This window comes from Dipodomys ordii, unplaced genomic scaffold (genome assembly GCF_000151885.1).
Source record: "Dipodomys ordii isolate 6190 unplaced genomic scaffold, Dord_2.0 Scaffold6, whole genome shotgun sequence".
Taxonomy (NCBI): Eukaryota; Metazoa; Chordata; class Mammalia; order Rodentia; family Heteromyidae; genus Dipodomys; species Dipodomys ordii.
The window spans coordinates 18,864,209-18,888,712 of NW_012267222.1; the positions used below are offsets into that span (position 1 = coordinate 18,864,209).

General features: G+C 48.4%; 2 protein-coding genes across 2 annotated transcripts in view; both read right to left on the bottom strand.

The window, feature by feature from the left end:
* Positions 1 to 14,754, bottom strand: part of Crocc (ciliary rootlet coiled-coil, rootletin) — a 40,746-nt gene extending 25,992 nt beyond the window's left edge. The window contains exons 1-12 of the mRNA XM_013032720.1: positions 14,629 to 14,754; positions 13,202 to 13,356; positions 7,621 to 7,806; positions 7,439 to 7,522; positions 7,290 to 7,351; positions 7,034 to 7,199; positions 6,422 to 6,528; positions 4,771 to 5,007; positions 4,295 to 4,391; positions 3,763 to 3,828; positions 2,939 to 3,172; positions 2,181 to 2,380 (exon numbers count right to left, since the gene is read on the bottom strand). Of these exons, the coding sequence (XP_012888174.1) occupies positions 2,181 to 2,380; positions 2,939 to 3,172; positions 3,763 to 3,828; positions 4,295 to 4,391; positions 4,771 to 5,007; positions 6,422 to 6,528; positions 7,034 to 7,199; positions 7,290 to 7,351; positions 7,439 to 7,522; positions 7,621 to 7,806; positions 13,202 to 13,336 (1,574 nt within the window). The 5' untranslated portion in view covers positions 13,337 to 13,356; positions 14,629 to 14,754. The remainder of the gene's footprint in view (positions 1 to 2,180; positions 2,381 to 2,938; positions 3,173 to 3,762; positions 3,829 to 4,294; positions 4,392 to 4,770; positions 5,008 to 6,421; positions 6,529 to 7,033; positions 7,200 to 7,289; positions 7,352 to 7,438; positions 7,523 to 7,620; positions 7,807 to 13,201; positions 13,357 to 14,628) is intronic.
* Positions 14,755 to 17,797: 3,043 nt separating this feature from the next.
* LOC105996954 (Fanconi anemia group B protein-like) lies at positions 17,798 to 20,434 on the bottom strand. The gene has a single exon (XM_013031201.1). It carries the CDS (start codon positions 20,360 to 20,362, stop codon positions 17,825 to 17,827), a length of 2,538 nt encoding a protein of 845 aa, XP_012886655.1. The 5' UTR covers positions 20,363 to 20,434; the 3' UTR covers positions 17,798 to 17,824.
* Positions 20,435 to 24,504: the final 4,070 nt, after the last annotated feature.

A 24,504-nucleotide genomic window follows, 5' to 3' on the forward strand; every position in this document is an offset into this window, starting at 1 on the left:
AATAAAAAATAAAAATATAAAAAAAATTTCCAAGATGCTGTTCATAATAGCCAAGATATGGAAACAACTCAGATGCCCCACTACAATTGAGTGGATCCAAAAATTGTGGTTCCTATATACAACGGAATATTATGCAGCCATTAGAAAGGACAAAATAGGGGCTGGGAAGGTGGCTCAGTGGTAGAGCGCTTGCCTTGCAATGCATGAGGCCCTGGGTTCGATTCCTCAGCACCATATAAGCAAAAAGAAAAAAGCTGGAAATGACGCTGTGTCTCAAGTGGTAGAGCCCTAGCCTTGAGCTGAAGAGCTGAGGGACAGCGCCCAGGCCCAGAGTTCAGGCCCCACAACTGGACCCCCCCCCAAAAAAAAGAAAGGACACAATAATGGCATTTGCAAGAAAATGGATGGAACTAGAGCAAATCATTTTGAGCGAATAAGTCAAGAGCAAAGAGCCAAATGGCACATGGTCTCCCTAATATGTGGATGTTAAAGCCAAAACGCACAAAGCTATGACAAAGTAAACAGGACTGGAGAAACAAAGGACTTTCACTCATCATATCATTGCTAAATGACTCCATGTTCTTGACCACATATATGGTGTATGTATGTACGCATCTGAGAGAAGCTAGGAGGAGGACACAGAATCAGAGGGAAACTGGGGCTGGGAAGGTGGCTCAGTGGTAAAGCGCTTGCCTTGCATGCATGAGCCCTGGGTTCGATTCCCCAGCACCACATAAGCAAAAAGAAAAAAAGAAGTGTCGCTGTGGCTCAAGTGGTAGAGTGCTAGCCTTGAACTGGAGTGCTGAGGGACAGCACCCAGGCTCAGAGTTCAGGCCCCATGACCAGACCCCCCCCCAAAAAAAAAAGAATCAGAGGGAAACGGGAAAACATACAACAGAGGGGCCAATCAGCTGCACTGACATAGATGGGAGGAAGGAAATGAGAATGAAAGAGGGGACAGCTTACACTAAGCAAAAGAAAAAAATGTAAATATCACATGATGTAGAAGAAATTGTTGTATTGTCAAAGCTCATAGAACACACAAACTTTATAGAACATGATAATGACTATTTGCCTTGTGAAGGTTAAAATGTGTTTGTGACTTTAAGTATCACTACTCCACAATAATGTGAAATATGTGAAATTTATGTAATCACCTAACGTCAAAAAAAAAATTCCAAGATGAAGCCAGGTGTTGGTGGCTCATACCTGTAATCCTAGCTACTCAGGAGACTGAGATCTGAGCATCAAGGTTGGAAACCAGCTGGGGCAGGAAAAGTCCATGAGACTCATCTCCAGTTAACCACCAAAAAGGTAGAAGTAGAGTTGTGGTTCAAATTGTCAAATGCTAGCCTTGGCCAAAAAGAGCTCAGAGACAGCATCTACACTCTAAAAAAAAGTTCAAGTCTCAGGATCGGAACACACAGGGATGGAGCTCAGCAATAGAGTGCTTCCTAGAATGTGCTAGGCTGTGTGTTCAATCCCCAACACCAGAAAATAGATAAATAACCTCCAGGAAACAAGTCTAGAACAGGGAAAACAACAGAATTCTCTAAGGTGTTAATATGTTCTACAGCTATGTGTGACTCTGGAGCATTTGAAATGTGACTAATGTAACTGAGGATCTGAATTTTCACTTTCTTGAAGTTTTGACTTAAGTTATTATTAGTAGTAGTGTTGTAGTACAGGGGAATGAACCCAAGGTCCTAATAGGGAAGAGCTCTAATACTTGAGCCACACCCTGGCACTTTTAATAGGCAGTAGTGAGCCCCATACAATAGAGAGCCTCACACCAGTGGCTCACTACAGCTACTCTGTGGCTGAGGAGCTGTAATCCCAGTTACTAAGGAGACTGAGATCTGAGGACCATGGTTCAAAGCTAGCCTGGGTAGGAAAGTCTGTGAGATTCTCATCTCAAATTAACCACCAAAAAGCCAGAAGTCAAGCTGTGGCTCAAGTGGTATAAGTCTAGCCTTAAGCACAAAAGCTCAGGGACAGTGCCCAGGCCCTGAGTTCAAGCCCCAGTACTGGCACCAAAAGGAGAAAAAAAAAAGGCAATTATGGCTAGTTGTGATCTATCTATTAGAGTCAGGCCTTAGCTCTGCTTGGCTTGGGGGGACCTCAGTCTCAGACACTAATCAAACCACCCCCCACCCAACCTCCCCAAATTCCCTGCACACCTGCTCAGGAGGTCATTGGCACTGCGCAGCCGCTGGGCCTCATGCTGGGCATCCTCTTGGGCCTGGGTGGCACCATCTGTCTTGTCCCGCAAGAGCTGCAGCTGCTCCTCTAGGGCTCGCCGCTCACCCTCGCTGTCACTAAGCTGCTTCCGCATGGTGCCCAGCAGGTCCTGGCTTGCCTCATAGCGCCCGCGCATGTCCTAGATCAGAGTGGGGGTGTCACCGGAACAGGGGAAGCTCATCTATGTTGTGCTAGTTCCATAAGACCCGTGTGAGCAAATTCCACTTCTTTTCTGTGCTCGAGCCAAACTTCTGAGCCCTCACCTCCCTGGGGGCCTAAGTGATTCCAAGCTGAACCCCCAGGAGATCAGAAAAAAAAAAACCTACGTTTTTCCTCCTGGGCTTTGACTCCACCCCTAAAGCACCCAGGTTCCTCCCCCTTGCATTCTGGTTCCATTCAGACTTCGGTGCCTCTGCCCCAAGTTCCCAAGCTCCTCTCATCCTCTACTCTGGTCCTCCTCCCAGACCTTTTCTGCTAGGTTCTGGTTTGTACAGTCCTGGACTGTATGACCAGCTCCTCCCATACCAGGTTCCACCCCCATGGCCAAACACCTCCCATTCAGAGCTGAGATTGGGTCCCAGGGCTCTGCCCATTCTCCTCTCCCCTACCCCTCCTTAATAATTTCTCAGGGTCTTGGCCCCACTCCTAGGCCCTAAGCCCCAGGCCCCAGCTGCAGGGGAATGCTCTGGCTCCCTACCTGGACCTGCAGCTGGCGCTTGTGCAGGGCAGAGTGGATCAGGATGAGAGTGGAGGAGTCAGAGCAGGCGGGAGATGGGCCTCGGCGTGGTGATCGGCCACGTCCTGGTGAGGCACGCCGTGGTGGAGACGGGGTCCGTGGTCCTGAGAGCCCTCGCAGACTGCCGTCAGAGACATCGGCTGTACGATCGGAGCCGCTTAGCTGGATGCCACTATCAGAGTCAGACAGGACGGCCTGGAGGTGGGTGGCATAGGAGGCAGGATTGGGGAACCATGGGGTTAGCTGGGTAGGTAAGTTAGTCTTTAGGTAAGTTAATACCTCTTCAAAGTGTCCTTGCTGGTAGGCACCAGTAGTTCACACCTGTATTCCTAGCTAATCAGGAGGCTGAGATCTGAGGATCAGCCCTGGCAGGAAAACTCTGTGAGATGTTTATTTCCAATTAACCACCAAAAAGCTGAAAGTACAACTGTGGCTCAAGTGGTAGAGCACTAGCCTTGAGCAAAAAAGCTCAAGGAAGGTGCAAAGTTCTGAGTTCAAGCCCCAGGAGCAGAACTCTTTACACCTCCCCACCACGAAGTTCCCTTGCTCGAAGCAGCTTTCCTGAGTGCACCCCCTTTACCAGCACTGCCCACAGCTAGGCAGGTATTGGAAAGACATCATTCAGTATGTCTATCCAGTACTGTCTGTGGCTCCCAGAGCAGAAGCCAATGAGCTAGAAGAGCTGTGGGACAGCAGCATGAAAATTCCTAGCCCCACACCCCTTCCAGTTCGGTTCAGTGGGCCCAGGATGGCATGCCAGCTCTACAAAGGAGTTTTGTCCCTACCTGTGCCAAATCCCTCAGAGTCTGCTGCAGCCCATCTCCATCCTCCACCTCCAGGGCTGCCTGCTCCTGGAGTGAGACAAAGAAACAGTGGTCATGATTTGGTCCTAGGTGAGACTCCAACTGCCCTCCACCCTTCAGGTGGCCTCAATGAGGGCCCCACAAGCAGCCCTGCTGCCCTCAATGAACAGATGAGGAGCCGAGAAGCAGGGCCTTATCTCAATCATACAAACACCAGGAGAAGAGCCCAGGCCCAGCCACAGAGGGAACCAAGTCAGGCAGTGAGTGCCCTGGAAAGGAATCCCTCTGGTGGGGAGGTGGAGGAAGGACTCTCTTGTCTCCAGGCTCGGGGCCTTCCAGGACTTGGTTTCCTCATGGTATAGTGAGTGGGATGGGAGGATCAACGTCCTTACATCAGCCTGGTGCCTGCTCTGAGGGGTGACACTAAGTCTGAATGGGATGCGCTGGAGGCCCAAGCAGCCCAGTCCTAAGTCTGTGGCCATGGCTCTGGTTGGTCCCAGGGGCTACATCTCACCAGGGCCTCCAGCTTCTCTGACAGTGTCTTGTTGACCTGATCCTTCTCCAGGTTCTGGTTCTGGAGGCGCTCCACTGCCAGAGCCAGCTCTGTCACTCTAGAGGTAAAGAAGCAACAGAAGAAGAATGAGGTAACCGCCCAGCTTCTCCTCAAATCCACCAGCTTATATCCTTCATGCTTCTCCCCTCCCTAGCTATGTGATCTTGAGCACAACCCCTGGGACCCCAGGCTTCCCATTTGTAAAATAAGAATGAGGAAAACAGTCTAGGACTTCCTCAGGAGGCAGGAGTTGGGGGTCATGGGAGATTGAAGTACTGGCAATGTACACTCATGTACACTCGGCACAGCCCTCTAAATCTCAAACAGGGATCCTGGGAAAGGCTGGCTGAGCTCCTTCAGGCCAGCACAGGGAAAAGACACTCCAACTGACCCCTCTGCAGGGAAGCTAGCCTTGAATGACCCTTGCTACCACCCACCTGGCACTGAGGTCAGCCTTGTTCAAGTCACTCTGCACCTGCAGCTGAGTCAGTTCCTTCTCTCGAAGTACCTTGACCCGAAGCTGTTCCTCCAACTGGGCCTGCAGCAGCACCTGCTTCTCCAGTGCTGCCTCAGCCCGGCTCTCTGCCAGCTGCAGGCCTGCACTCAGCCCCAGGCCTGCCTCCTGCACGCCCCGTGAAGTCCGGGCCAGCTCCCCACTCAGCTGCAGCAGGTCCCTAGGGGGAACACAGGACAGGGAATGGGATGAGAATGACTTCCAAGAGCAAACTGTAGCTCCACTGCCATCTATCACTATCAAATCAGTGAGTAAACTGTGAATGAAGCTGTGGGAAAACAGGCTCTGCACTACACAGCTGACAGTGAGAGCACTCACAATGAAGGACAACAAGCTCAAAAGATAACTGCAGAGGCTCTTGGCCTTGCCATTCCCTCCTCTAAGAAGGCATCTTACAGTAACCTCAGTACAAGGAATAGCCCATGTACAGGTGATTCTCTGTGACATTACCATGTAAAAAAATGCTGGAAAACAACCTAAATATCCATCAAAAGGGTATTGCCAATAAATAAATGATGGTATGTCTATTCATGGCATACTGTCACTGAGAACCAACAGGAAAGCCCCTCTAAGCCTGACATGGAACAACCTCTCAGTACAACAGGTGTCAAAAACATCTTTAAGAACGACAGACATAGTACTGGGAATAGCGGTTCAAACCTATAATCCTAGCTATTCAGGAGGCCTAAGCCTAAAGTTCCAAACCAGCTTGAGCTATAAACCTTCATGACTATAAACCCTAGCTAATCAGGAGGCTGGTTTGAAACCAGCCTGGGCAGGAAAGCCTGTGAGATTCTAATCTCCATAAACTATTCAGAAAAAACAAAAAGTGGAGCTGTGGCTTAAGTTCTAGAGTACTAGCCTTGAGCACAAAGAGGCTCAGAGACAGCACCCAGGCCATGAGTTCAAGCCCCAGGCCCAGCAAAAAAAAAACAGCAACAAAAACAGCAAAGCAATCACTGGTCTTTGGTTACTCATACCTGTAATCCCAGCTACTCAGGAGCTCCCAGGAGGCTGAGATGTGAGATTAAAGCCAGCCCAGGTAGGAAAATCTGTGCAATTCCTATTCTCGATAACTCCAACCCACCCCTACCCTTCCCCTAAAAAGCCAGAAGTGGAACTCTGGCTTATGTGGTAGAGCACTAGCCCTGAATCTTAAAAGAACCTCAGGGATAGTATCCAGGCCCTGAGTTCAAGTTCCAAGACCAGCATACATGTGCACACACGCGCGTGTACACATACACACAACAAAAAAAACACAGGGACTCCCAATCAACCCAGACAACTACTGTTGTGTGTGGCTCTGAGGATCACTCAACCTCTCTGAGCCTCTGTGTCCTCACTTGTAAATAGGAAGCATAACAGTTCCTACCCTCAGAGGGATCCAGTGACTCTTAGAAGAAATTATGCCTATGAAAGGCCTCGCTGCAGGTAAACCTTCATTATTACACTAGTTGCCTCTATCTCCACGGGGCCTGGCTCCAGGTGTGCGGAGTTGAATTGGACTTGGAGAAGGATCTGCTAGCAGGTGCTACAGTCTCCTGAGTCGTCCCTTGCCCCCAGCCAGGCCTCACCTCTCCGTACCCATCTTCACCTCGCTGACCAGCCGTCGAAGCCCCACAACCTGCCTCCACAGGAGGAGCAGGCGGCTGTGCTCGCTGTTGAAGTACGCATTGAAAGACTGGGGGGAGAAGAGACAAGAGAGGGGCTGGGTGTGGCCAGTCCACTTCCCCTGTGCCCCTAGCTCTGACCATGATGGCAGGGACAAGGCCTCGGCAGGGGTCTGGGGGCGGGGTGTGGTTTCTGCAGGCAGAGAGTTCAAAGCAGCTCATTTGAGCTCCTAAACCTCCTGCTCTTCCTGCCCAAGGAGCTCACTTTTGGTGCCACTGCTGGTGGCAGTGTGGCAAGGAAGAGTAGAAAGTACCAGGGACTCAGGTGTGTGTCCCAGCTGTGACTACAGACTGGTTAGCTAACCTCCCTTAAAGGAGGAGGAGGAGGATGGCACCTATATACTCCATTATTATGAGCAATAGAAGCAAGTGTGCCTGGCACATGGCATGGTCTAATAAAGGCCTGCTGTTACACTGATGGCTGTGATTCTCCTAACGTGCTCATTTGGCCCGGCTCCCGTGCTCTCTACAATTGTCCCCACCCAGGTCAAGCTCCCTGGCCAGCTCCCAGCACACCTCCTCCTCACGACGCCATGCTGCCTCCCGCTGTTCCAGCTCCTTGCGGCTGCGGGTCCAGTCACTGGTCACTTTACGTATGTCCTCGCTTAGAGCCTGGTTGGCAGAGCCTGCCTGGTCCAGCTGCTCTCGCAGCATAGCATTCACCTGGGCCAGGCTGGCACTCCTGAGCATAACAAAGGAGCAAGTGGGTACTCCCTCCCTAGTGGGGAAGGGGGGCCCTGCCTGCCCTGTGCCCTCCCTGAAGCACCCTCACCTCTGCTGCTCCTCCTCCAGGCGGAGGAGAGCACTCTCCAGATCTCGGCTGTGCTCTGTGTCCTGGGTAGGGGTAAGGAGCATCAGGCTGGGAGGCTGAGGGGAGGAGGAGGGAGGAGGCACCTGCCTCTATCCCACCCTGGTACCCACCCTTAGCCGCTGCTGCTCCAGCTCTGTGGATCTGTCCAGAATCTGCTGTTCCAGCTCTGAGCACTTCTTCTTATACTGCAGAATCTGGGGATTGGAGGGAAGCAACATTAGCCCCTGAGGGGGGGTTGGATGGGGGCAGGACAAAAGGAATGAGGGCAGGAGTGGGAGTGCGTGGCCCTGACCTTGGCCTGCAGCCGCTGTACTAGCTGGGCCTGCCGCTGCTGGCCCTCCTGGTAGGCCTGCAGCTTGCGCCGGTAGGAGGCTTGCTCCTCCTGCAGCTGCCTCCGCAGCTCCACGCTCTGCCGTACCAGCCCCCTGGGCTCGGGCACCTCCAGCTCCCCAGACTCCAGCCGCACAGCCTGCTCCAGCTGCAGGGAAGGGCCCCAGGTGAGAGGCCTGCAAGGCCTGAGGAGGCAGGCACAGCCTCTGCAGGGGTGCCACCCACAATGCCTTGCAGGCTGACAGTACCTGGAGGGGGCAGGGGGAGCAAGCGATGTGGGCAAGCCCAGGCTGCAATGCACATGTGGGACATGCAAGGGACACACGAGGCTCATGACCACATGCATGCAAACCAGAAATGCACCTGGGGGTAGACATAGAGCCTATGGCACTGTGTGCTCTCCTCCAAAACACTTAGCCCACTGTGCTTTACGAGGATTACACTGGTTGCCATGTCTCCTCCCACTCTTAGGAAAGCCTGGAATTTTTTCTTTTTTCCTTGTTTCGTGTGTGTGTGTGTGTGTGTGTGTGTGTGTGTGTGTGTGTGTGTAATAGGGCTTGGGCTTGCTAAAGCAATGTGCCACCTAAGCCAAAGTCCCTTTTTTGCTTTGGTTATTGTTGAGGTAGGGTCTTGCTTTTTGCCAGCATTAGCCTGACAGGTCTATTTTATATTTCCAGCTATAGGTGAGATGATAGGCCAGACTAAAACCTCCAGCTTTGTATTGTTGAGAGCAAGTCTTGTGAATTTATTTATTTATTTATTCATTCATTCATTCATTTTTATTTTTGGCCAGTCCTGTGGTTTGAACTCAGGGCCTGGACACTGTCCCTGAGCCTCTGTGCTCAAGGCTAGCACTCTACCACTTGAGCCACAGTACCACTTTCATCTTTTTCTGAGTGGTTTATTGGAGATGAGTCTCACTGACTAGTTTCAAACCATGATCCTCAGATCTTGGCCTCCTGAGTAGTTACAGGCGTGAGCCACCGGCACTTGGCTGCCCTTTTAACTTTTTGTTTAGGCTATTCTCAAACTTCTATCCACCCAGCCTCAGCTAGGATTACAAGCAGGAGCCACAGCACTTAGCTTAAAAGCCTGAATTTGCCGGGTGCGGTGGCTCACGCCTGTAATCCTAGCTACTCAGGAGGCTAAGATCTGAGATTGTGGTTCAAAGCCAGCCCGGGCAGGAAAGTCCATGAGACTCTTATCTACAATAAACCACTAGAAAACTGGAAGTGGCCCTGTGGCTCAAGTGATAGAGCACTTACCTTGAGCTGAAGAGCTCAGGGACAGCACCCAGGCCCAGAGTTCAAGCCTCATAACTGACAAAAAAAAAAGCCTGAATTTTTATTCCCCATTATACCTTAGTATCTAGAACAGTGTCCATAGGGTGGTATGGCTCATACCTAGTAAATACCTGAGATCATAAATCAAGCATAACTACATAGGAAACTATTTTGACTCTATTTGAATCTTGTTTTGAAGAACGCAGATAAGCACACACACACACACACACACACACACACACACACACACAACGCATGCAGATGTTCTCTTTTTTTTTTATTTTTTTTGGGGGGTCCAGTCATGGGGTCTGAACTCTGGGCCTGGGCGCTGTCCCTCAGCTCTTCAGCTCAAGGCTAGCGCTCTACCACTTGAGCCACAGCACCACTTCTGGCTTTTTTCTTTTTGCTTATGTGGTGCTGAGGAATCGAACTCAGGGCCTCAGGCATGCAAGGCAAGCGCTCTACCACTGAGCCAACTTCCCAGCCCGCATGCAGATGTTCTCAAATGTCCCAGGGTAACAGATAAGCTTTCCCCATATACACAGCATTAAGATCCATAACATCATTGTCTACAGTGCCTGCTTCAAGTCCTCTCACCCCTACTCTTCCTTAACTCCTAGGAGCCTCTGCCCACTTCCTGCACCAGTGTCATCCCTTAGATGCTGTGGGCACAAGATGCCTGTCCAACTAGCAAGTGGACACTCTCAACCCATGTAAAACACCTGCTGGTCCCAGTATAATAAGGAGGGGCCAGCCATGGCAGCATGGGAACTTCATGAGCTGGAAAGAACACAGGCTAAGGCTGTGGGGGAGCTAGTAGTAGGAGGTTCTGCCCAGTGGTGGCTACAGGCCCCCCAGCAAGTGTCTGTACAAAGCCTGCCAAGTGGGTGAGGGGGGTAGTATCCACATCCATCCATGATGGGGCCCAAGAGGGGTGTGTGGATCTTGTGAATGAGGTGTATTTAACCATTTATCTCCACATGGGATTGTGTGTGTCTCTGTGGAGTGCATGTCAATTCATCATGTCTTGGCTTTCATGTCGATATGGCCTGGGTGCACGGAATGTGCAGGTCTCAGCTGTGGTATAGGTGATGCAGCCATTTGTGTGTGTACCAGGGCACGAGTTGATGTGTCTGTATCCGGAGGGGGCAGGGGCACCACTGTGAGTTCTAGCAGTGGGTTTGGGCTCTACATGTGTGATGCATGACAGGGGCTATTTTGTGCATGTGTATCATTGCATAGCTTCTGGGGGGTGGGGGATTATGCTGACTTACACTCATGGGATGCAACATGTGGTTGCATGGCCTGGGCTAACCCTGGCAAAAAGTAAGACCCTATCTCAACAATAACCACCAAAGCAAAAAAAAGGGAGGTGCGACTCAGGTGTGACCACTGGGGAGCTGCTCTGTACCTGTGTGGGATTGGGTGGTACTTGTCTGTGGGTATAACCACTTCATGGACCTGAGTGGATCTGTGTGGTGGGTTGGTGTTTCTGGGTAGTGTGTCCTGTGTGTGTCCAGGTTGTGACATTTTTTTTGGCCATGAGGCTTGAACTCAGGGCCTGGTGCTGTCCCAGAGCCTTTTTGTGCTCAAGGCTAGCACTCTACCACTTTGAGCCACAGTGCCACTTCCATTTTTTTTTTTTCCTGGTGGTTACTTGGAGATTAAGAGTCTCACAGCCAGGTGCCAGTGGCTCATGCCTGTAATCCTTAGTTATTCAGGAGGCTGAGATCTAAGGACTGCAGTTCAAAGCCAGCTGGGACAGGAAAGTCCCCGAGATGCTTATCTGCAGAAAAGTGGAAGTGGTGCTGTGGCTCAAGTGGTAGAGCGCTAGCCTTGAGTTGAAGAGCTAAAGGACAGCGCCCAGGCCCCAGAGTGCAAGCCCTACGACTGACAAAAAAAAAAAAAAGTCTCACAGGTTTTCCTGCCAAGGCTGGCTTCAATCCATGATCCTCATATCTCAGCCTCTTAGTAGCTCAGCCTCCTGAGTTGCTAGGATTACAGGCATGAGCCCCTGGTGCCCAACTTTAGGTTGTGACTCTCAGGGTGTATGCTTTGTACTTCTGTGTGACCCCAGTGCTTCTGGTTTCTGTGATGTGGAGGGGAACCCCTCCCCCAATGCTCAAAGACAGGCCACACCTCATTCCTCACAAAAAGCAGCTTTTCAATTTTACTTGCAATTCAAAAGGGAAGGAGCTGCCACAAGCCAAGATGAAAGTTTACTGTCTCCCTTAGCTACCATAATCCTCCCTATCCCCATTCAATTCACACAGGCCAGGTTACCATAGACACCGTGCTATCCAGGGGGGTCTGTCCTCTGTAGCCAAGGCCACTCCCTCCTTCCCTTTCCAGCTGCTTCCCCTACACGGGCTCCTTGGGGATCCTGAGGTCCTTTCAGTCGTGGGAGATGGTTTCTGGGAACCCCTACCTCAGTTTCCCTGCAGGACCTACAGTTAATAGGACATGGATCCAGACCTATCACTCTACTCCCTGACTCAGGGGTGCTGTAGAGTTTGAAGGATAAGAATAACCTCTCTAAGTGCCCCCAGCCCAGCCAAGTATGGTCACAGGGGCAGACTCGGCCACCTGCAGGCACTGGGACTGCACTGCCATGCATCATTCTGACCTCAGGGGCTCAGTTTCCCCATCTGTAATAAGGTATCCCTGGTCTGTGAACCCCCTCTCCAGGAAAGGCCTCAGAGTCATTCTCACCCAATTTCTGCCTCTAGGTGGGACCTCACACTAATTCAATGTTGGTTCAAATACCAGGTCCCTGTGCATGCTAGCCAATTCCAATCCTCTGACAACACAAAGGAACTTTCTAGATTAATTCAGCTCCCACCCCATCCCATGCTTGCCCCAGCTGCTAGGTTCCAGAAGAGAAGGGCCCTGCCACCTCTCACTCTTCTTCTCTTCCTCTGCTGGCTTCAAAGTCACTGAAGATGGCAATTGAAAGGCTGCCACTAGGGGGGCCGGCATTGTGCCAAGGGTGAACAGAGGTCTAAACCAGAGTAGGCTGGCTCAGGGCCCCATCACCAGTGACAATGCAGGACTTGGGCCAGCTATCCTCCATACCCCCTGCAGACCCTGGAAGAATGAGTTCTGTATTATCCCCCCCAAAAAAACTAGAGGCCATCTTGGGCCACCAAGCTACTCCTCAGCAAGTCCCAACAAGTGAAGGGATTTGTCCAGGCTAGCAGCTACCAAGACCCAAGCACACCCCACAGCCACATAGAGAAACATGTATTTCCCTTCACAACACTGGTACAGAAGACTCTGCATCAACAGGCCCAACTCAGGAGTCCTGGGACAACTCCAGCACTGCCACTCACACACAGAGGTCTCTAGGGAACCCCTCGTAGCTTTTTTCACACATAGGAAACAAGCATAACAAAGAGCCTGGGCTGGGAGCCAGGACCCAAGCATGGTTCTTTCCCTTTGTAATTCTCCATTTTCTCCTCTGCTAAATGGGCATCATATGGTCCTGACCTTGATACATTACATGTAAGGGACCTATTACATACTGGGCACATAATAGGCACTTAAGAAATGGTTGTTACAGCCTTCCATCTGCACACATATCTTCCATCCTTCATGCAAATCTCACCAGTCTTCAGCCACTATCAACATCTCCAGGCTCACATGCCACAAGCCTGGGTCTAACACACAACACCTGCATACAAAGCATTTTGCATCCTTGGTCCTCACCTACCTCCTGCCCTGAGCGACAGGAGTCCTGTTTGGACATGTAGACAGACCTAGCTAATTCTTCATTCCCTGCCCAGGCCTCACCCTTAGAGGGAGCCACAGCAGATGTATGCCAGCTGTGCAGGATGGCACAGGTGCCTATCCCAGCCCATCCAGCCACTTTCTCAACCCAAAAGCCTATAGAGATGGGAACCCATGATGTTCAGAGCCCAAGGGGCAGGAAAAGCACTAAGGATCTTGTTCTCTGTGTCTTAAACCCCATGTAGGCCTGAGGCAGATAAAAATAAAACTCCCCTGGCACCAGGCACTTACTCCAGTATCTCCTTGATTCCATGCAGAAACTGCAGCATGCTGCCATCCCCTCTACAGAAACAGGCTCCCAGAGGGGAGCGACTGGCTCAACACTGTTCAAGTCGGCAGGACTGCAATCTGAATCCAGGCCAGTCTGTCCCTGGGCTCCACCCTTGCCCAGGCTGTAGGCCTGGGGAGATGTGATCCTTCCCTGGCAGCAGGGGAGCCCCAGCCAAGCCCCCAACCCGCAGAAGCACCCACCCTTTCACTGGCTGCATTGTACTTAATGGCAAGCTCATCACGTTCAGCTCGGCTCTGGGCCAGTAGGTCCTCCACACGGGATAGCTCTTGCTGCAGCAGCTGGTTCTCTTCCTGCAGGGACAGCAGCGAGGCCATCTCTGGGGCAGGCAGTAGGGCTGGCAATGGACAGCAGACACACAGTTGGCTTCTGCCAGAAGCTGGAGGCCCTGGTGAGATGCAGCTTCCTGGGACCAACCACAACCATGACCACAGTAGAACACCCTCCCCTCACACGCACCCCACTCATCTCTGGGGATAAAAGGAGCCTGGATGGAAGTGGCTGTCACTCCAGGCTTGAGTGGTCAAGAACTAGATCTAAGTAGAAATAGAGAAGGTGTGGGCCTGCAGGGATTGGAGGTACAGGAAGGAGACTCTGTCTAGAAGTCCAGTGTTTGTCTCTACCACCCTACCCTTGAACACAAAGCCCTGAGTCCTTGCTCCTACCTTCTCTGATAACTAGTCTTCTCAAGCCTCAGTTTTGCTCATCTATATAATGGGTGGAATGGTAACCAGACCCTGTCAAGGAAGTAAAAAATTGAGGGCAAGGCATCTTGTAACTTCTAAGATTAGGGCTCAAGATAGTGTTCGTCAAATGTTTTGTTGTTGTTGGGGTTTTATTTTTGGTCAGTCATGGGGCCTGTCCCTGAGTTTTTCACTCAAGACTAGCACTCTACCACTTTGAGCTACAGCTCCACTTCTGGTTTTTAGGTAGCTAATTGGAGATAAGAGTCTCATGGACTTTCCTTCCCAGGCTGGCTTTGAACCATGATCCTCAGATCTCAGCTTCCTGAGTAGCTAGGATTACAGGCGTAAGCCACCACTGCTCTTCTTTAACCCTGGGAGAACAGGACACACACCAAAGGCCTCACACAGCTGGGCTGAGCGCTAAGCCTTCTCATCTCTGGGGCTGTAGGGTCCCAATGTCCCTGATACCTGATATGGAAGCAGACATGCAGACTGTTACGAAACACCATAGGCACAGCAGCCAGCACAGCAGCCGAAACCAAAACACATGCCCGGAGAGGGTCTGCATGAGGTTGTATGCACTGCCTATCCAGGAGAGCAGGGTCGTCAGACCTCTCTACAAGTCTGGTGTGAGCTGAGCTGCCCCTGCCCCTCACTGTAATCTCAAGCCCAGCCACCCACATTCTGTTTGGGAGGAACAAGGCATGTATTTGTGTTTCAGTTTTTGCAGAGGGCTGTAGACAAGCCAAGAGGGACTAGTTGCATTACAGGGTGATAGTTAAGTGGCAAATGATATGTTGGCCTCCATCTTCTCCTCCATGGTGAGTATTCACAAAACTGACATTAGTATCTCTTTCATCTTATCTGAAAAAGGAGGCATGAGAAGAGGGGTACATGGGTAGCTACAGAGAAGGGGGTGGCACCTGGGCACTCAGGCTGGGAGAAGTTGCGGGTGACAATCTCTCTGATGCAGGCAGGCAGGCTGGCAGGTTGGGAGGCCTGAGCTGGTTCCTGAACACTCAGGTCCTTCTCCTGGCCTGGCCCCAGGACACTGCTCTTCAGTGTCTGCAGGAGAAGAGAGAAGACTTGTAGGAACTTGGGACCCTGAGCTGCCTGGCCTGGAGGGAAAGAGGCAAAGTCCAGTGGCTCAAATATGTGGGCCCAAGAAGATCTCGGGAGAACCAGCCTGTGAGTTAGAATCACAAAGAGCTCCCTGGGCGCATATTCTTATCAGACTCCTGCCCAATGAAAATGGCTCCCTCAGGGCCAATTTAGGAACCCCACACCTTGGGCAGCAAAGAGGATTAGGGGCTCCAGTCTAGCTCCCATCCAACGACAATCTTACTGTGCCAAAGATCAACCCAAACTCTCAAATGAAGAAGTAAAACCCTTTCCCTTACCACAGAGTACTGGAATAAGGGAGCCAAAACCCTGTACCCAGTATGCTCCTGTGAGCTGGGGCCCAGTGCACTCCACCACTACAGCCTCCCCGCCTCCCCCCCCCACACACACCCTCAAATGCTACCTCCCACCTGCTCCCAGCTCTCAGCAGGACAGGTTTATTAGGGACCCACCTGGATAACGTCCTCCAGTGCCAGCTGGGCCTCAGGCAAGCTCACCAGCCCCAGGTTCATGGGGAGGCGGCTGTAGGCCTCCCCAATCCCCGTCCCTAGGGCCCCAAAACCAGCTCAGCATGGATAGTCGCCTCAAAGCTGGGCTGCTGCTGCGCTGGACACTGGCAGATTAAGCTTAAATCCGGCGCGTTCCCACGTGACCACACCGTGGGCGGGACTTCTCTGGAGCGAGCGGGAGAGGCGGGGAGCGCAGCGGGAAGCGGGGGCCGGGGGCAGAAAGGAGGCAGCGGAGGAAGCCAGAGGACGGGGAAAGGAGGGAGGGAACCGAAAGGAATGAGCCTGGAGAGAAAGGGGAATGCACGGAGCAGAAAAGGAAGGGGCAGGATTTGGAGGAAAAGAAGCCCCCCCTTCCTCTCCCCGCCCTCCCAGGGGGCGGGGTCAGAAGCCCGAGACCGGAAAGGCCAAAGTCCAAGGTCTGCGAGGGCGTCTGCGCTGACCCCGAACCCGGCTCGCGGCTGGCGCGGTCGGCTGGGAGTGTATTTACAGGTGCTGGGGAAAGGCCTCTACACAACAGGTACAGGGCAAAGAACGCGGTCGGCAGGACCGTTGTAAGCCTGCTAGGACCCACTCCCATGCCACCGCCACCCCGAACCGGCTGTGTGTCCCACGGCTGGGGTGTCTCTGAGCCTCAGTGTGCTAGCGGGTAAGACACTTATGACACTGGCCCTCACTTCAACAGCACGTGACAGGGTGCCCGGTTCACGTCGTGAGCATTCCACAAATACTGATTCTGTTCACTGGAAAATCTAACGTGCAACCCCTGACCCCCGGGTCCTCCCAGGCTCCTCCCTGCAGCAGAGGCTGCGGGGCGCAGTGGTGAGGCCCACAGCTCCGGAGTCCCACCTAAGGGTGGGTGCAGTGAGGAGGTGGTAGCATGCATGCATGCCCTGTGACAAATTATCTCTGTAAGCCTGTTTGCCCATGGCCAAAATGGGCAGGAGAGTACCTCCCACATCAGGTAACTGCAGATTAAAATGCATTGAATATGGTCTGCTTCATAAAAAAAAATTAAATACAAAAATAAATGTACTGGCCAGGCAGCAGTGGCTCACACCTGTAATCCTAGCTACTCAGGCTGAGATCTGAGGATTGCAGTTCAAAGCCAGCCCAGGCAGGAAAGTCCGTGAGACTCTTATCTCCAATAAACCACCAGAAAACCGGAAGTGGCGCTGTGGCTCACGTGGTAGAGCACTTGCCTTGAGCTGAAGAGCTGAGGGAAAGGCCCAGCCAGAGTTCAAGCCCCACGACTAACAACAACAAAAAAAAAGTATTGAAAGGATAGCCTGGTGCCTGTGGCACACATACCTATAATCCTAGCTACTCAGGAGGGTGAGATCTGAGGATCTTGATTTGAAGCCAGCCTGAGCAGAAAAAGTCTGTAAAATCTTATCTCCAATTAACCAGCAAAAAAGCTGGACTGGAGGCATGGCTTCAGTGATAGAGTCCCAGCCATGAATGAAAAGCTGAGAGTCCAAGATCCTGAGTGCAAACCCTGGTTCTGGCACAAAAAGGGTTGAAAGGTCGGGCAAAGGATTGAGAACCACATCAGGCAGGCAGTAAGTCCTAGTACTGCTGTTCCTGTCTTCATTAGTATCCCGATGTAGGCCTTGGCCTCAAGGTACCCTCTATTCTAGGGGGCAAGTTCACCTGAGTTCATTAAATCCTTACCTCAACCCATTTCCACGTGAGCACACTGAGGTGCAGGCAAGTTGGGGCACTCACTTATTCAAGATGAGCATAAATGCATTTAAACGCACATCCGTTCAGACCCTTATGCTCACCTAAGGAATCTAGAAAAGCAGAGCATGCCAACCCAAGTGCCACCAAGGTGCTATGGAAAGCAAGCCAGCTTTAGGCAGTTGCCACTATGAAACTAAAGAAACTGAATGTGGTGATGCACATCTATAATCCTAGCATTAGGAAGGCAGAAGCAGGAGAATAAGGCAGACGTTTTATGTAACAAGACCTTAAAAAAAAAAAAAGAGTACAGAAAAAGAGCCAGAGCTAGAGCTAGAGCAAGCGAGAGAGAGAGAGAAAGAGAGAGAAAGAGAGGGGGAAGGAAGGGAGAAAGGAGAGGAGGGAGGGAAGAAAAGAGAAAGAGAATGTATAAGGATCTTCCACCTCCAAGCTGTAGCACCCATAGCCAGCCAGGGTAGAGGGAGCCTGAATACCCTTGAGCTAGGCTGTCCAGCCCCTGCATGTAGAGCTCACCAAGCAGATATGCTTAGAGAATGGAACTGAATTTATTTGTTCAGCCTTCATACCAGTGTTGTAAGGGATGAGGGAAGGGTACTAGATGGGGCTCCAGGTAACACCTACTCTGGGTTCAACCCTAACCCTCTCCCATGAGAGTCCTTCTGGGTTCTTTGGGTCCTGAGAAGTCACAGCTAAACCTTGTATGGATGTACACTGCTCCAACCTCTGCAGCATTTGATTTTTTTAAGAGTACACTTTATTTTTACCGAAGAGGCATATAACAAGGAAATCAAAACTTTATCAATGAAAAAGGAGTCATTTTCTCTGCAGCCAAATCTGATTGCAACTGAATCTCAGTTAATTTCAAAGTCATTTCCCTATAAAGGGCACCACTCATTTTTAGGTCCATTTCCGCCATTTTCTTCTTTTCTCTCTCAAATTCCTTTCTGAACAGATGGATTTTGTCCTCTGTCTCTGGTGAAGTAGGCTTGGTACTACTATTTTCTTTACTGGCTTCACACTTTTGAACAAAGTTGCTTTCAAAATTGTGTAAGGTTACCGTAGAAAAAGAAGCCAGGGTAACTAGTTCATTCTCCAAAGTTAATGCAAAATGATCAACTAGGAGATCCTCACTCCCTGACTTTAGTTTTTGGAAAAAGCAATTGATAGGGAGAAGTCTAGTAAGATTATGAAGACATTGGAACAAAACTGTTTGATTCCTTGTATAGATTGTTAAAATTCCTTTAAATGGTGTTTTTGGTTTCCAATTTAGGAGAGTCCCATAGACATTTCTTGGTTCTTTACAAAAGCACACTTCTGGAAATTCTTTGATGACTTCACAGTTCATGCATTCTATAAGCCACATCTTCATTAAATTCAAGGCACCACCGGATGATGATGTGAGCTGAAAACAGTATTTGTTCAATACTGTGAGATATGCAAAAAGATCTTCCATGTGCTCTATCAGTTTCTTCTCTGGAAATGTCAGTAGGTATTTCTCACTTGAAAGATCTTTGAGACTTATACAAAGTCTGCCACATGGAATAAAACGATCTTCAGGATACTTATCAGTATCTCTTTCTTTAAATTGTAGTAGCACGACACAACAAAATTTATTGAGTGCTAAAAGTGGTGAAAGAGATGTTACACCAGTAATTATCTGCTCACATTCTTTCTTAGACGGCTGTTCACCAATAAAGCTTTCTTCCTTGTTCAACTTGATCCTTTTTGCCTCAGATCCTACTTCATGTGGCTTTAAGTATGGTTCTGAGAAAGAATCCATACTCAACTTAATCACCTTATTTTGACACTTAATAACCGGAACAATGGAGTTATAGGATTTGTCTATTAACAATGATAAAGTCACATCATTCAGGGATAGCTTTAAAGAAGATGTGGGTTTTACTCCAACAATTAAGCTACCATCCAATATACGATACCATATCTTCTCTATTTTCTGTTCTGAATGTTGAAAAACATCTGGCAACTTTTCATTGAAGGTACTGACAAAATTCTCTTCTTCCCCACAAAAAGGAACAAGACATTCCTCCTCTGCATTTAACGTACTGTCAGTTTGAGTCAAGTTTATTAAAGCTTTGCAAGATTTCAAAATAAATTTTTCCTTTAGCAAGATATGCTTCCTGAATTCCTGAGTTAAACCCAAACCTACTTCTATTCTTCTTTGCAGAGGTGGAATCACCAAGCAACGATTCTTATGTTGTTCTTTAAACAAATCATCTTCATAGAACGCCACTGGTTTACTTGAATAGTTTATCCTGTCAAGATCTGTTAGTTCAAACGAAGACAGGGAATCTGAATTCAAAGAATCCTTAAAAAGGAGCAGTACCTGTTCTCTTCCAGTTCCAATGAAGTCATCTACCAGTACTAAGCTAAGTTTATTCCACTTAGCAGTAACCTGAAAGTTCTTTTTTGAAACAGCACAAGCATGATTGGTCCTAAATAAAACAATGAAAAATAATTTTCCTTCACCTGGGTCCAAAGATTGAACTGTACAAGGATCTTCAAATGGAAGCTGGCACACACTTTTAAGTGTTCCATTGTGACATGAAATGAGCTGATTCTTTCGAGTAAGGGCAATCAGAGATATTCTTAACTGATTGTTGACAATCTCAGTTGTACAGACATGAATATAAGTTACCACATTACTATAAGCAGGAGGAATAATACAGGTATCAGTTAATATTTTTTTACTTTGAAGAGAATACATACAAAACTTACTATTACAGACTTTATAATCTGATTGTAAAAGCTTTGAGGTATATTCCATTTGCCCCAAAAAAACCATACCTAGATTTTGGATCTCACCTGCCCACTGAATAGAAGACCAATTAGTTGATATGCTAATGATTTTGCCATTTTGGGAAGAGATACAGTAGAATGTCTTGACGTATTGCCATAAAACTAAAGGACCATTATGGACTCTTATGCTATCATTCATCTCATAGCCTAGACTAAAACTTAAACACTTTTCAAATTTATTGGTGCTGTGCAAAAACAGCAAATAATATTTGAAAACACCATTCGATTTTTTGTTTTGTATCAAAACATAAGGAAGGTTAATTCCAGTTCTGAAATCTGACACACAATTGCAACATATAATTTTTAAATAAGAACTTGCTTTCTGTATGTGACAGAATCCAGTGGATTTCAGAGCAAAGGTTCTGGTTTCGCTGTCAAATACCATCTTTCTGACATGTAGTATGGGTGTCTCTGCTGACATTTTATCTGAAAAATTCTGGTGAGACAACTGAAAAATAAGGATTTCCCCATTATAACACACGACCCTTTCTTGTTGATTAAATGACATTGCTCATTTGCCAATCAGAGGCTCACACTTGTAATCTTAACTACTCAGAAGGCTGAGATCTAAGATCATGGCTTGAAGCTAGCCCAGGCAGGAAAGTCTGTGAGACTCTTGTCTCCAGTTAACCACCAGAAAATTAGAAGTGGCACTGTGGTTCAAAGTGGTAGAGTAGCCTTGAGTGAAGTTTAGGGACAGTGCCTAGTCCCTGAGTTCAAGCTCCATGCTGACAACAACAACAAAAATCAAGTCTTTGCATTGATCCAGCTTGCAAATGAAAACTGATTCCAATTGATGCTTTTAATCAATGGCTGCATTCCTTTCTCAAGGAATAATGCCACTATTTTCTTCTCCTGGGAGTAGTGCTAGGTACTGTTCTTAGCACTTCAGATTCATCCTTTTATTCCACACGGTGTCTTCATGCCATAGGCACTATTAATATTTACAGATGAGGAAACTGAGGCACAGTTTCAGGGCTTTCTCAAATGCCTGGGTGATGTAGCCACATTACGGAAGCCCCACCCGGTTGCAGGATTTTGTGACTCCAAACCTCCCGCCAGCGCGCTGCATCCCCAGCATCCGATTCTTAAAAAAAATAAAAAAATAAAAGAAAATAAAATAACTGAATTCCTCACAGGAACCTAGATGTTATATCATCAACATCTGCTATCATTCAAATGTAGTTTGTCCCCTCCAAAGCTCATATATATAAATATATATATATAGAGAGAGAGAGAAAGACATGCACATATGTATATATACATACATATGTATATATACATATATGCATATCTACGTATATGTATACATATGTGCATGTATGTGTGTTTTGTGGTACTGAGTAAGCTTAAACTCAGGGCCCTAGCCTTGTAAGGCTAGGACTTGAGCCATAGCAATGTAAGAGTTGAGAGCTAGTGGGATATTAAAGAAGGGAATATACTAGGATGTTATTACTGAGTCTTTGCACTGCATGTGCAGACTCATACATTCGTGCACACAGTTAGAAAAAAGAGGGAAGGATTTGGCCAAGAGGGTGAATACCTTCTCAGGGGACTGGGTTATTTATCACAAGAGTGGGTTGTTATAGAGAAGGTCATGTTCCTTCTTGCTATTTTCTTTCCTCTCTTTTTCTTTCTTTCTTTTTTTTTATTTTTTATTTTATTTTATTTTTTTTGGGTCCAGTCATGGGGCCTGAACTCTGGGCCTGGGCGCTGTCCCTGAGCTCTTCAGCTCAAGGCTAGCGCTCTACCACTTTCTTTCTGTCGTTGTTGTTTTTGTTGGCCATGGGGCTTGAATCCCTGGCCTGAGTGCTGTCCCTGAGCTCTTCGGCTCAAGGCTAGTGCTCTAACACTTGAGCCACTGCGCCACTTCTGGTTTTCTGATGGTTTATTGGAAATAGTTTCATGGCCTTTCCTGCCTGGGCTGGCTTTGGACTGTAATCCTCAGATTTCAGCCTCCTGAATAGCTAGGATTACAGGTGTGAGCTATCGGCACCCAGCTTTATTGCTCTTTTCTGCAGACATCTGTGTGTCTTCTTTTTCTACCATGTTGTAATAAAGTACAAGGACTCTGCCAGATGTAGCCAAGACCATTTATGCACCAAAGTGGGGATCAAGTCACCAATGTGAGATTCGCAGAACCATGAGCTAAATGAACTTCTTTCCTGTCTAAATTACCTAATCACTATGACAGTATCTGACTGCATGGCCCAGTCTTGACAACACCTCATCAACTATGGTAAGACTTGCAGTGACTTCACAATTCAGTTTCAGTTTCCTCCTCTGTAACATGGAGTAATTGGTACCTGACAAAAACATCATGAGAATTAAATAAGATGATCCTTACCTAAATATGTTGTGTACCTAAATGTGGTATGGCAGAAAATGGTGTGCATTTATCAAAAAGTATTTGGTTATGTGATCAAGTCCTGGCCAACAGACTTAAGACAGAAAGAATGTGAGCCAGCTCAAAGTAGCCTGTTAAAACCTCCCAAGGAATTCTCTCCTTCCCCATCCACTAGCTGGAAGAAAACCCTAAGGTAGTAGGAACTACAAGATGGGAGAGGTGTGGGTTTCTACTCTCTATAGAAAGGCACCTGACAAACACCCAACAGGACTTCAGGAATGAGAACTAAACTTCTATTGTGTGAAGGTTCTGAGGTTTCAGCAGCTATTGTTACCTTAATTACTACACACAGCTGCACAGGGACAAGTGTTTGCTATTCTTGTTGGTGTCATTACTATTCATTAGTATTACTGCTCTTCCAAGTGTCCAATCTAGAGCCTGTGCCTGCTTCTCATTCCTCAGCCATTGTTCAGTGAATAATTACAGGGAAATAAAGACATCCTTTGCAGTCATTGTCTTGATTGGCTCTGCCACTTCAGAACATTTATCAGGGCTCTCTGCAGTGGCTAGACAAAGAGCCCCTAGACCTTTGAGAGTTGCAGACACCTGGTTTACTTAATACACACTCCCTTATTTTCTGGATGCTAGCTAGAAATTATAACAAAAACATTGAACCAATCATGAGTTGTGCCCCCAAAATTATCTCTGAACTTTTTGTGTTTTCTTATATTTGTGTTCTCTTAGCAACCCTAGGAGACCAGTTCTGTTCCCACTTTATAGAGACCCAGGTCTTCCTGGTTCCTAAATTTTATACAATTACCATTAATTAGCCTCTACTGTGTGCCAGGCACCATCTTGGTCTCTCTCTTTTGTTTTTTGATCAGTCGTGGGGCTTGAACTCTGGACCTAGATGCTGTCCCTCAGCTCTTCAGCTGAAGGCTAGCATTCTAGCTCTTGAACTACAGCGCCACTTCCAGTTTTCTGGTGGTTTATTGGAGATAAGAGTCTCAGGGACTTTCATGCCCAGGCTGGCTTTGAACCACGATCCTCAGATTTCAGCCTCCTGAGTAGCTAGGATTACAGGTGTGAGCCACTGGTGCCCGGTTGGTCTCATATATGCCATATAAACTACTTTGACTGCTGTCTTCTAGGGGGGGAGGGGTGTCTCCTGCTTCTACTCTGGACTTCCTTCTCCCGACACACACTATTCTGCATACAGTTCATGTCCCTTCTCTACTTAATCCCCCATTCATGGCTCCTGTAACATCTAAAATGAAGTTCAGAGTTCTGCCACAGCCTACAAGGGTCTGGTCTCAACCCCCCTGAACTCTTCTTTTTTAATCACTTTGTTTTGGTTTCAGTGGTTTTGGGACAGTCTTACTATGTAGTGCGAGCTATCCTCTAATTCAAGATCCTCCTGAGTGTTGGGATTACAAGAATGTACAACCTCCCCAATCATGCCGATCTTGCATCCTCAAACACATGCTCCACCAAGATCTTTGAATCTGGCATTTTCTCTGCCTAGGATGCTCGTCTTCCTTTGGATAATGGACTGCTGTTTGGCTCAAAAGTGTTATCATGAGACAGTTAACCCTCACCTCCCGGCTCAAGTAATCTCTACTAGTATTCATTTATCCTATACATTGTTTTCTTTTTTTGGGGGGGGGTCCTGAACTCTGGGCCTGGGCACTGTCCCTCAGCTCTTCAGCTCAAGGCTAGCCCTCTACCACTTGAGCCACAGCGCCACTTCTGGCTTTTTTCTGCTTATGTGGTGCTGAGGAATCGAACCCAGGGCTTCATGCATGCGAGGTAAACACTCTACCACTGAGCCAACTTCCCAGCCCTACATTGTTTTCTTCTAAGGGTAGGCACGCAGCTGGCTCTGTTCATTGCTACCTCCACAGTGCCTATGGCCTAATGCTCTATGAACAGTTGTTGGATGATGAGACAATACAGAAAATCCAAAAAATCTAAAATGCTCCCAAATCCAAAACTTAAAAAAAAAAAAAGATATTTTGGTGTTACTGGAGAGTTAGAATTCAGGATCTTGCCCTTGCTGAGCAAATGCTTTATCACTTGAGTCATATCCTCATCCCCAAAATTATTTGTGTGTGTGTGTGTGTGTGTGTGCACATGCCCACGCACACAAAGCTAGGCTAACTCAGGCCCTCTCACTCGATGCTGGTGCTCTACCACTTAAGCCACAACTCCACTTCTAGATTTTTTTTTGTCGGTCGTGGGGCTTGAACTCTGGGCCTGAGTGCTGTCCCTCAGCTCTTCAGCTCAAGGCGAGCGCTCTACCA

Excerpts from the sequence above, each read along its gene's own strand:
- LOC105996954 (XM_013031201.1), bottom strand. The coding sequence starts at position 20,362 with ATGTCATTTAATCAACAAGAAAGGGTCGTGTGTTATAATGGGGAAATC.